The following is a 13,531-nucleotide window of genomic DNA, read 5'->3' as shown; positions in this document are numbered from 1 at the left end:
AAAGAAAAGCCCAAAAAACTGGAAAGTGCAAATTGTTTTTATTGTTTTATGGTTGTGACCTCCAGAAACGTGCTTTAGAAAAACATCACAAATGCATTCAAAATTCATTCTAAACAGTGAAAGTGTAGTGCATTTTAATGATTTGAACGGCTGAGTCTACTAACCATTGATCACTGGTGCCTACTTATTTTGCTCTACAATAGCTTACAATTGTCTCTGACTGGATCACGTGGTCCTTTGTTCCAGCCAATAGCAGCATTTGTAAATGTTTTGTTTTCATATCCTTTAGTTCAAGTGATTTTTTTTTTTGTGCTTACTTTCCATAAATTTATTGTATTGAATTCTTGAATGTAAATTGCATAATACGACCCCTAAAGAGTGCAGTAAGAAGAAAATTTCAATTAAAATTAATAAATAGTGAAAAAACATGATGATGGTGCTAAAATTAGTTCACTGATGTGCAAATATGGTTTTTCACAGTCATCCATTTCTACCATAGTGAAACAAAAAGAAAGCCTTAAAAAAGTTCAAGTGATGAATCTAACACAGTCCAAAAAGGCAGAGAACTGACTGTAGAAATGGAAAGGCTTTTGTTGCTGTGGATAAAAAAAAAAAAACAAATGAAGGGTGATACAGTTCCTGGACAATACATTTGTGAATGTGCAAAGCACATTTTTGAGGACTTAAAAGACTAAAACACCTTCAGCTAGTGATATGCGATATGGGGACTTTAAAGCCAGCAAAGGTTGGTTTGACCGTTTTAGAAAAAGGTCTGATATTAAGTGTCATAAGGCATAGAGAAGCTTGCAGTGCTGATCAGGGAGCAGCTGAAAACTTTAAGGAGTTTCAAGAGCTTGTTGAGGAGGGTTACCTTCCTCAACAAGTCTTTAATACAGACGAAACAGGCCTCTTTTGGAAAAGGATGCCTAGGCGAACATACATCACAAAAGAAGAGGCCTCGTTGAAGCCTATGAAGGATAGGCTTACTCTGCTATGTTGGTTTACCACTCAGAAACTCCCAGTGTTTAAATAGCAAAAGGTCATCAAAAGCAGGTTAGGTGTCTTTTGGCAGTGTAACAATAAAGCCTGGGTGACAAGACACCTCTTCAATGGGTATTTGAAGTGTTTTATCCTTCAGTCAATGGTTACTTAGGAAAAAACAAACTTCCTTTAAAGGTACTATTAATTTTGGATAATGCTCCAGGTCATGATCCTCAACTTGCCAGATCACTATTAATTTTGGATAATGCTCCAGGTCATGATCCTCAACTTGCCAGATCACTATTAATTTTGGATAATGCTCCAGGTCATGATCCTCAACTTGCCAGATCTCTGGAGGAGCAATTTAACTTCATTACTGTCTAATTTCTCCCACCCAAGACCACCCCTCTGCTTCAGCAAGTGATTGCCAACTTTAAAAAAATTTACACAAAGATGCTTGCGAAGTGCTTTGAAGAGACTTCAGGAGACAGAGCCATCACCTTAAAGGAATTCTGGAAGACTAGGTTTAACACCTTAGACTGTGTACAAATGATTGTCAGTTCTTGGAATGAAGTTTCAGTTCGGTGCCTCAATGAAGCCTGGAAGAACTTATGGCCTTCAGTCATCCATGATTTTGAAGGATTTGAAGCTGAATGTATTCTAGAGCAGGAAATTATCACTCTTGGCGAGTCCTTGGCTCTAGAAATTGATGCGGCAGATGTGGAGGAGTTAATTGTGGATCACGGAAGGGAGTTGACAACAGAGGAACTCCGGGAATTAGAGCAGATGGGCGAGCATGACAGTGGAGATGAGGAACACGAGGAGAATGACTGTGTAGCAACAACCCAAGAAATTAAGGACATGTTTGCTGCGTGGGATATTGTGAAAAGAACAGTAAGAAAAAACCTAGAAAGAACACTAGATCCTGAAGGTTGTCCTGATATCTTGATGGTAAAAGATTCTCTTCCAGCTTCATCACCACACCACCATTGACACAGCTTTTCCAATGTAAGTTAAATGAAAATTACGATATTTGCTTTTTTAATGTTTATAATTATCAGTTATCATTTTAAACAAAATTTGGGGGGGGAGCGGATAAGTAAAAATGTGTGGCACCATCAGCATTTTTTATTTTATTTTTATTTTTTTAATTTGTATCATGCTCTACTATTTATTCTGGTGTATAAGACCCACCACAATTTTAGGGCAAGTTATTTTTAGATAAAAGGTGTGTGGTATACACAGGAAAATATAGTATTCAGTATTCTATATAAAACTAATACAATTTCTGTTATAAAAATCACCTTTTACAGAGATAAATGGCTTAGTTATATAGTGAAAATTTCAACTTCCGAGGACTTGGAACGAATTATCAAAAAACAGCGTGTTATTGGGTTCACAATACAATATTTTCACAATACGATGGTGTCTCTGGAACGAATTAATATCATAAAGCGTGGGGCCACTGTATATTATTTCTATGTTGAATACACAGACTAGAATGAAACAAAAATTTTAATAAACATGCTTTGAAACTTTTTTAAACCAAATTTATTTTGGAAGAAGCTTCTAGTTTATTCATGTAAGTACCTAAGAAGGGGTAAAGGATTCCTCAATTTATTTCTGTAATTAAAAGTAGCATTTGCTTATAATTTTTTTAGAACCTATTGCCATGATATGCATTTGTGATCCTGTATGTTAAGGACAACAAAAGCAAGCTGAATATTAAAGAAAAGAGTTGACTTCTTTATGGTATTCAAATTTGTTTTATATGCAAATTAGAAAAAATTATATATGTTTGTTTCATTACTGAGATCTTGTCTTGGTTTAATTCCTTTATTAAAATAGTTTACACCAAATTTAATACCATATTTTGCTTCCAGATGTATTCACTTTATTATAACAGTTTTCTGAGTGTTTCTTGTGAATCATCCAGCATAGCAATAAATAATCAGAGCCTTCTAAGGTTTCTATATGGTATTCAAATTTCTTGTTTTATATGCAAATTAGAAAAAATTATATGTTTGTTTCATTACTGAGATCTTGTCTTGGTTTAATTCTTTTATTAAAATAGTTTACACCAAATGTAATGCCATACTTTGCTTCCAGATGTATTCACTTTATTACAACAGTTTTGTGAGTGTTACTTGTGAATCATCCAGCATTGAAATAAATAACCAGAGCCATCTAAGGTTTGAACCAAGATGCTATGAAATTGTATGATCCAGTGGAATTTTGGGAAAACATAAGCTTTCCACAGTTACTCTCACAATAAATAATAATTTTTATCCAAATCTGTTATTACACTCAGTGGATATAGTAGCAGAAACTTGCCCTAATTGTAATGATGATTTGTCCCATCAGACATCCATTCACTATTTATCTCCATGCCATTCCATTTTGTTAGATTTTTAGTCCTAATTTGAACAGGTCCCTCTTTTCTCTGATGCTCATTTGAAACCATCAATCTCACTTCTTGGTAAGCCTATTAATTTTCTTTATTATTTTTAGCTAATCTCACTTTTCTCCCATCCTTTCTACATGCACACATGCCATCTTACGTTTGTTTCACTTACCTCTGATTGGATATTAGTTAACTCACGACTTTTTCTTATTTCCACTTTTGTAATATGGTGTGCCGCTGCTTCCATCTATTAGTTACATTTATGAAATGAGAGTTCAAAACTCTCATTTCTGATTATTCTAAATTTTAAAAACTTACTCAGTTCTCAGCACTTTTATAACTTACTCAGTTCTCAGCACTAAAAGTTAAAATAGGTTTTAAACATTGTGTCGGTATTATACAAAGATAATTTTGTTTTTTTAGTTAATTTAATTTAAATGATCTCTCTTTGCAAATACAAATATATTGCATAAGAACATTATAAAAATCAAATTATCTATATGTGAGCAAATCGCCATTAAGACACAGGTATAAATCACTGATAAGAGGGCACTTCACCATTTTAAATAACTGTTAGGATTAACTTCCAATTGATATTATTCATTATGTTATCCAACTCTGAAATTTTAGCACGGCAATGGAATAAATTTAGATAATTTAAAAACAATAAAAGCCAGACAGTTTTCCAGGTTTTTTTATCACATCAAAAACTATAAAAATATAAATTATAATTATATTTTAATTAAAAATATAAGTTCCCAGAGTTACACATTCAGCTTTTCCCTTGATGCAAGTACTGTGGTGTGATCCTGACCCAAATGAAGAATACTGTTTGTGCATGACAGCTACTGCAAGTTCATCCAAGCAGCTATCCTTATTATTTCATTAAATATTTATTGATCTGGATATTTATATTTGTGGGTGATAAATATCTCTCATTGTAAAAGTTATATGAAATCAGAATGCAAAGAAAGCAAGCTAAATATAATATTAATAGTACAAATAAAATTTAAAATTCCACCAAGCTAGAAAACTGAAAAATCTTTAATCACACAAATGGTAGTCCATGCTGTACTCATTTTGGTAACAAAATTAAATGTTATAATTAAGTACTATACATCAGTGTTCTGGGAACTTAGTAATGTACAACAGATAAATTTCATCAACATATAAAATAATATTAACCATGTATGCATATGCTGAAATCTGTAAATAGCAAAAATTATTTAAAAATAAGTGTTGATTTTAGTTTATAATTTACAGTAGAAATTAAGTCAATATCTGCTGAAACGAGAATACTCGTTGAATAATATTTATGGGACAGTTAACAGTAAATCAGTTTCTTTTTTTTTTACTCTCTGATGACTAAACCATGCTTGCTTATCACAAAATATATTCCAAACTGCAACTACTACATTTTGTGTCAGGTCACATCTCTTTAGTATGCTGATAATGTCTTGGCAATTTTTCTTCAGATGATTTTACAAACATATACATTTGGTTTGGTATTTGGGCTATTTGTTATTATGGTTTTTTCATTCGTTCACTCATTGTACAGGTGAAACAAATTTCCAAAAAACTATACTTCAAACTTTCCCACACCCACTAAAAGTTCTATGAATACTTGATTATCTTAATATACATGCGTGTTAGGAATTATACAAAACATTAATATTTAGGAGTAAAAAAAAAAAAAAAAAATTATTTCTAAGTAAGAAAGATTTAATAAAAACACTTTTCTTTGTGAAGTATTTTAATTAGTTTATTAGTATGCAAAGGACAATTGGTACAATGAGATCCCCCAAACAATCTCAATAACTAAATAAAATTAACTTTAATTCAAATTTCGAAATTTGTCTTCAGGCCTGAATTTTTGGGTTTGGGAGGAATTATTTTACCATACCAAGGTAGTGTTGTACCTCTGTGATTCAACGCTACCTCATTGAAGTGAAGTTTCCACAGGAGGCTGGAATATGATACATTCCAGCCACCTGTGGTTAAGTTTTGCAACTACTCCTAAGCCCAAAATTCCTTTTTTTTTTTTTTTTTTTTTTTTGATTTGGTAGTTGTTGGCGCATCGGCTTCTGTGGCAATATTGCACCTCCCAAGGTTTTTGCAGTACTTTGATCCAAGCCCGAGGCGGGAATCGAACCCGCGACCTTTGGGTTGCCAGGCAGGTACTTTATCCACTCGGCTAGCCCGGTCGGCCCAAAATTCCATGCCTGAAGACAGATTCTGATAGTGAAATCTGAAACTTAAGCAATTTTATTTATTTACTGGGATTATTTGGGGTCTCATTGTCGTAAAATATTTCACGTGGAAAAATATCTTTATTAAATCTTTTTTACTAAGTATTACTCCATGTAATATCCTTCTTGAGTTTAAGTTTACTTCTGTTTATTCTATTTGTCCAACATTTGATTATCCAATCGATAATATATTTAATTTTAAATTATGATAAATACTGATTAGTATAGTGGTTATATTAACAAAAATAAAGCTAAAACAAGCAACTCAAAAAATCACTGAAGACTGTTCATCAATTGTATTAATTTCAAAATTCTAAAAATAATGAAATTACTATGAAAAGTATTCATTTTAATTTAATTGTTTGCTTAGTTAATTGATAATTTGTACAGTTAATTAATAAGTAAATACTAAAACTTTAACATTTACCCAAAAAAATTTTCCTTTTCACATGATTATCTTTTTACTTTTTCTATACCAAATTTTGACTGAATCAATTAGCAGAGCTAAAATGTTTATATTTCACATTCACGTACTACTAAATTAGAATTTTTTTATATAGAAAAAAAAATTAAAAAGCTGCTTTATGCACAACTTTGGCTGATGCATTTACATTATAATAAAAAAAATGAATTAATCAATTACTAAAATCGAAAAATGTGTTAAATATTTGTTATTTAAGCAAATATACTTGTATAACAGAAGAACATGAATAGAAGTCCTTAATGTTTTAACCAGCTAACTACATTTCATCAAATGATGAAGGTAAAATATAATCAAATCATAAAGCCATCATCCAACACACTACAAGTTTCCAAAATATCTTGGCTGATTGCTCTCCCAATATAGAAACTTTGTTTTACCTGATATCATCTCCCAGAATGAAGAATGACTAAAGTACTTTTATTCATGTTTAATATAATACAAATCAGCAAGCAACATATGGTTTTTCAAAACCATATTGCTTTGAAGAGAGTTTTATGGAAAAAAAAAAAATATAGAAACCAATAAAAAAAAAAAAAACATATTTTAGAACTTTATTAATGCTGATACTCAGACTTTTAATTATATAATATCAGTGATTATAATGGTCAGCATATAAAATTAGTAACCTCAAATGCCTGTTAAAAAAAGTTTTTTTTTATATTTTTTATTTTAAATGAAGTATAACTTTTAATTAATAATGTTCTGTATTTCGGTTTGTTTGTACATTTAATGAGCCTGCCTAAATAAAATTTATATTACCATTTTAATTAATAGCATGTATTTAAATAAATTTATAGAAAATTATATTTATAAAAATATGATCATTTATCTCATTCAATACAAAACAAATACATTTTATTTTGATGAGATATAACCATATTATATTTTAAAAAAAAAGTCTTAAATGTGTTGTATTCCAATAAAAAATTCAGAAAATACTGATTTTTTTAAAAACTGGAAATAAGTTCCCAGTTCAGTGTTAATACATGCCATGTAAATTCTGTTTTAATGAAATGAATTTTTTAAGGGGGGAGGGTTATATTCTACATCTTAACCAGTAACTGGTGAAACAGAGACATATTTTCTTCTTTCCTCCTCCACTTGTGTTTCAAATGAGTTGGTCTTTTATTTACAATCGTGTTGTGGATATAAGCCCCTGAAGACATGATTTGAATGTGACCACATCTCATCAGTTATAGGTTAATTTGGCTGTTACAAGAATAAGTGCAATAAAATATAAAGTAAACACTGCCTACAAATTATATAAAAATACCAAGACTTAGTTAAAACTTATAAAGGAGCACAAAAATGTGATGCTAATAATGTGTACTAAATTATAATGTGCTACTACATTTTATATAAAACATATAAGACTACATTTCTGCAAAAAGGTATACTGAAAGGAATAACACTGTATAATTCTATAAATGAAAACTTTTCCCATTAAAAATTTTCATTAACTTTTGCAAAAGTGACTGGTTTAAGCTGGGTGTGACTTGTTATCTTCCACTTTTCATCTGAATCTTTAACAAAGATTAATGGCATTTTAATGTGGCAGGTAATTTTCTACTTTACAATGAATACTGTACTTTCCAGGAGTTTTCACATTCAGAAATATATTGAAAATAATCTTTAAATATTAACAAAAATAACATCATTAATGCAGTTCCTTGCATCAATGCATGATACACGAATCTATTTTGTACATAGTTTATCCCAGCACCATTATACAAAGAAATAACAGTGTGAGCTAATTGTTAATATACTCTACATGTGTGAAAATATTACAAAAGAGAAGTCAGTATTGATTTATCATCATTGTCAGTTTGTCATAATGACCTGTACAGTTATCACAATGAGGTTTATTTCTTTCTAGTCTATAAGTTGATAATGGAGATATATATAATATATATATCAAATCTGTCGTGAATGTTTTGCAAACCCGCTCAGCTGAAAGGAAATCACTTTTTGTCCACTTTTCTTTTTGCACGTGCACCTTTGGTAGTTTCATTTTCTGTTTCAACATCAAATGATGTTGAATTTGAAATCACTTGAACATCGCTATTTCTGGTGTTTCTCATCATTTGAGGGAAAAAATCTGGGAGCTCTAATGGTTGAGAATGAAGATTTTCAGCCTGAAGAACTAACTGATATAATTTAGCGAACTTGTCTCTAACTGACCTCTGCCGGATTAAAAGATGTTCCTGTTCTTCTTCCATTTCTGCCTTTTCTTCATGCAAAGAATCTACTTCTTGTTGAAGGCCCATTATCTGATCCATTTTGCGTTTCCGGCAATTCTGTGCAGCTACCTATTGAATATAGAAATATTGATTTATTGATATTAATGTAACACAGATTTTAGAAGTAAAATTTAAATAACTGAAATACCAGAATAAAAAAAAAATATGGAACAAAAAATTTATTAAACCAATGTAAACTGACTTTTATAAACAGAGATCAAACAACAGTCCAGGAGCCAATAGTCCAACATCTGATGGGAGCCTATTATCCGGAGAAAGACTGCATGGGTCAGCCATCATATTAGATACATCCCCCCCCCACCGACAATTCTGTTTGTGTATTATAAAGATTTCAACTCAGAGCAATAAAAATTCTTATTTCATTTGAACTTTGAGATCAACAGAGTAACCTAGAACATATACAGTAGTTTTACAATTAAGGTATGCTTGTACATTATAATTTATGGCATTGGGAAGTTTCTTACATTTCTGCAAGTTGCTATTTGTGACCCACTGATAATTAGTGATGGGAAAATTGTTCCAGAGTTTCCTTAGTTTCACAGCTTTTACATAGGTGAAGCTCTTGGATAATCTATTTCGACCAATGTGTTTGTAAACAACATCGATATAGCAACTTTCAGTATTTATATTTTACCAGAGGGGGAAGATATTGAAAAATTCTTCATTAGCAACAACATTATACTGTATATCTTATGAAACTTTGTTTGTATGTACGGCATTCATAACCTGGGAAGTGTAATTTATCACCTCTTGTATTTTATTGATGTTGTGTTGTAGAGTGTTAGGCACATTCGCAACTTAGACCATATTGTGCCATTATATAATACTTTTACAAGTGTGTATGTTTGCAGGCCAATTTGCATGTTGTGCGGGCTAAGAAAACCAGATATAAACTCATGGTGGAAGGGGGAATCTACCCATCTGCCTCATATTGGCTAACTACAGTCTCAACTGAAAAGGAATTTAAAAATTCCTCCAGTCATAGACAGGAATTGAACCCAGACCTCTCCAAACAGTCACAAATGACGAAACCACTATAATGTCACAGATACTTGTATTTTATTGAAATGAACTGTACTGAATTGCTTTCAATACAGATAATAATTTATTTAGTATAAAGGAAAAGAGTTAATCATGGAAGAAATTTAAAAGTTTTTAATTTTCATAAGAGTTTAATTATCAATGGTCTGTCCATTCACATCACATATAAACAGATGATGACTTTTGATGAGTTTGGCATCAGCAAACATGCTGTTTCAGGAAACTACAGTTAAATATTTCAAAGTGACCAAAATTTATAACATGATTACCAAAAGTCAATGTTATCATAATTTTCAGTAATTGTGCACTTGTATTAAGCTGAGTTTAGTGATAGTTCTTCTACTACGAAACTAAAGAGTAAAACAAACAACTGAAACAGCTGATGTTTCACTAATTTCCCCTCTGTAGTTTACCATTTTATACATTTTTTGTTGTCTCATAAAATTTATCATTATCATATAAAATAAAAACTAAATAAAATAATCTGACACCACTGGTCCCATAAATGCTAGATTATCATTCTATCGTTCACATTGTATTCTAACTTCTGTATTTAGAAACTTTAACATATAATTTCCTCATTCTTCCAACTGTCAACTAGGGCCTTGACAAGCTGCTTCCATTTCCATTTGTCCTTGCCAACTCTTCTAGCTCCTCCCACAATCACTTTCCTCTCTTAAATCATTCTCTACTAGGTTGTCTTTGGTCTTCCTTTTTTCTCCACCACTGGGTCACCAGTTCATTGATACCCTCATGTTATAATGGCCTTATATTTTTTTAAGATGCTTCCAGCCATTTCCATCTTTTCTGTTTTATGAAGTTTGAGGTGGATTGTTGTCCTATTTGTCTTATTTCCTTGTTTGTTATTTTTTTCTATCCAGTGTTACTCTCATCATTTTCTTTTAACTTCTCTTCTCCCACTGGTTTAATCTGCCTTCTCTTGTTTTGCTTATCAGCCATGTTTCTATTGCATTGGTAAATATTGTTTTAACTAGCATATTAAAGTTCTTAGATTAGCGTATTTTAGTTCTTAGACATATTTGCTTTGTTTTCTATATTTTTGTTCAATTCATTACAATTCTGGTTGCCAGTCCATTTCTTTTATTTATTTCAGAATCTATTATACTTTATGTATATTATTGTTTAAATATATGAAGATGTCAATTTCCTTTATGCATATTCTGGGTCTTCTAATTTTCTATCGAACTGAGTCATAGTCTGTATTTGCTTCTTTTATTACCTAATTCAATATTATATTAAACAATAAAGGGGACAGAGCATAACCTTGTTTGACTCCTGTTGATATTATAAACTATTCTGTACTTCTATATTCTCCTGTTGTAAACTCCTGACATAAAAGTTTAATTATTCTTACTACTTTTTTTCTGGTATTTCACATTGTTTTACAATATACCACATTGCCTCTCTGAATGCACCACAATGCTTCTCTGTTTATGCTATCAAAAGACTTTTTGAAATTGATAAATATCAGCTGAATAGGTGACTGCCATTGTTCACATTGTTCTATTATATTTATAGATAAATTTGTTTTTGTAGTTTTCCTTAATTATATTTGTAGCTATACTTAGAATGTTCGGTTGTTATTTTCTTTTGAGTTTTATTTTGTAAACAACTGAATAAAATTTAATCCTTTAACATCTGAATAAAATTTAATCTTTTAACATCTGAATAACCTTTTCATGCTGTATTTTATTGCATTTGTTTAGTCTCCCATTTTATATAATTTTATTATTATTCAAATCTCCTGTCTTTCTTTTAGCATTTCAGCTGATATTTTGTCAAATCCTGAGGCCCTTCTATTTTTTTAAATTTCTTAATCACTTCAGCAACTTCTTTTTTTGCATAAAGATCCCTATTTGCAGTTATTTTTCTTCTTTTTTTTTTCAGGGTGTGCACTGTACTGTCTATATGGTTTATCCTACACTCTAATAATTAATATTCCTTCCGTACTTTGTAAAAGTCCTATGCTTTGTTTGTAATCATTTGTCATCTGTTTTATTATTTTGTATCGTGCCTTTATTTCATCTCTTCAGCACATTTTTGACTGCTTTTCTTTTATTAGTTTTTACTTTCTTATCTATTAATTTATATTTATCAAATTCTATCTTCTTTACTGCTGTTTGAATACTTTTCTTTTTCTCCTTATATATATATTTTTACAGTATTAGTTTTCAACTTTCTTCAGATATGCATTTACCTCTTCTGCTTTTATGATACGACCAGATCTGACACTTCCCACAACTTTATTCATACTATTCCACGTGTTCTACTGTATTTATGTTCTTATTTTCAAATAATATTTGGAATCTGTACACTAGTGAAGTTAAATTGGAGGAGAGGGCAGAAAATGACAAAAGAGAAAACTAATATTTCAATAAATTTTATCTTACACAGAAAGAGTTCATAAAAATTCATGGAACTGATATTAAAGTGGGAAGTCACAATATAGGAAAGGTATGGTCCCACTAGTGTAAATAACACAAAAGTAGATACATTATCTTGTTTATTCTTATCTATTAATTTTTGTTCATTTTGAAAGCATATCGTAGGATTAGAATAGATCATTTTAAGCATAAATCAGATTATTCATGGAGATTTCACTCACACAAAAGCATAAGATTTCAGTGCAGATTTTACTTTTGAGAATAAGAGGAAATCAGGGAGAGCAATATCTAAAGAAAACAGAGAGTGAAGATCTACACAGGCCTGCCGTTCTTTTCCAGAAATTGTACATTCAGACTAGAACAAACAGGTCTGTTCAAATGTCAAAAACAAGTTGATTATGTTTTTGACATTAATGGTATTGTGCATCAAGAATGAACTGACAAAACTATCAAACAGCATTTTGTGCATCAAGAATGAATTGACAAAACTATCAAACAGCATTTCCATAAAGAAGTTCTATATTGAATCTTGATGAAAATGACTAAAAAAATGGCAAGTAGGAGATTACTGCATCACAATGATGCTTATGACCAGTATAAAGGTGTACTAATTTCTGGCAAAAAATAACATGGCTGGCCTCCAATATCTGAAGAAATCAAATCACAAAGATCTAGTTCTTGTGATTTCTTCTTGTTCTAAAAACAACTTTTATACTCAAAAGGGTTGAAATTTCATGATATTTCAGAGATGTAGAAAAACTACATGCCAAAACTGAAGTAGAATACAAAAAAAGTGACTGTAAAACTTTCCCCACTATTCTTGGTATATCAAAGTGTTAAGGGTACTATTCTGAGATTTTTTTTTTTTTTTTTTAAATATCATTCCAGAGCATTTTGATTACACTTCATTTATAACAGAGACAGCTTAAAAAGTGAAGATAAGTATATTTAGATTGAATTGTTCTGTTTTAAATATGGGGACCATCTCAGAAGTTTCTTTATGGCAGTGTCAGTACATAATGGTTTGCATAAGTAAATCTCCTTTAGGTGTGATGCTAATACTGTAATGCCAGTAATGAAGCATGTATTCATTCTGTCCTCAGATATGTATCATGAAAAGTGCAACTGTGTTTCACAAGCACAAATGGTAAGGTGACAATGAAGTTCTATGCATTTTTAGGAAAAGACACTGTCTAAATCATAACCCAGTGGAGTGGTTTTCAACCTTTTTTTAAAAACGGCACCCCTAAGTAATTATTTTATTTTGTGGCACCCCTATTCAATTTTCTGCCTGTTAGATCCGATTCTCTCTCTCTCTCTCTCTCTCTCTCTGTATATCCGTATATATATATTTTATTTTTTTTTTTTCATTATATATTTATTTCATTATATTTGTTATATATTTAAAGAATTCGATAAATCCAGAGAAAAAATTCGCTATTGAGAAATGTCATTATACAGAGAATATCTTTTTTATTAGAAATTGTTATCTAATTAGAAAATGAATCTACATTTATTTTTAATGTATTTTATTTCAAAAACATACTTATTTAAATTACGTTTACACAATTTTCGCTGGTAAGTATCACAAATTTAAAAAAATCTGCACAATTAAAAAATGTCTGATTCTCAAAGAAAACCTCACATTTGTTAAGAGCATTAAAAACATTATCAGGAACATTTTCACAAAACTGTAGACCCATACG

At 30.7% G+C, this 13,531-nt stretch overlaps 1 protein-coding gene across 4 annotated transcripts in view; it reads right to left on the bottom strand.

The window, feature by feature from the left end:
- Positions 1-7,564: 7,564 nt before the first annotated feature.
- The window catches only part of cnc (NFE2 like bZIP transcription factor cap-n-collar), a 405,472-nt gene continuing 399,505 nt past the window's right edge, over positions 7,565-13,531 (bottom strand). For all 4 annotated transcript variants that reach the window (XM_090381868.1, XM_090381870.1, XM_090381867.1 and 1 more), the window contains one exon: positions 7,565-8,427. In XM_090381868.1, the coding sequence (XP_090237994.1) occupies positions 8,080-8,427 (348 nt within the window). In that variant the 3' untranslated portion in view covers positions 7,565-8,079. The remainder of the gene's footprint in view (positions 8,428-13,531) is intronic.

The sequence above is a fragment of the Mastigoproctus giganteus genome, chromosome 9, assembly GCF_048544385.1.
Source record: "Mastigoproctus giganteus isolate SK-2022 chromosome 9, ASM4854438v1, whole genome shotgun sequence".
Classification (NCBI taxonomy): Eukaryota; Metazoa; Arthropoda; class Arachnida; order Uropygi; family Thelyphonidae; genus Mastigoproctus; species Mastigoproctus giganteus.
Note: the sequence above shows the minus strand (reverse complement) of the source record. Positions and strands in the feature narration are given on the sequence as shown.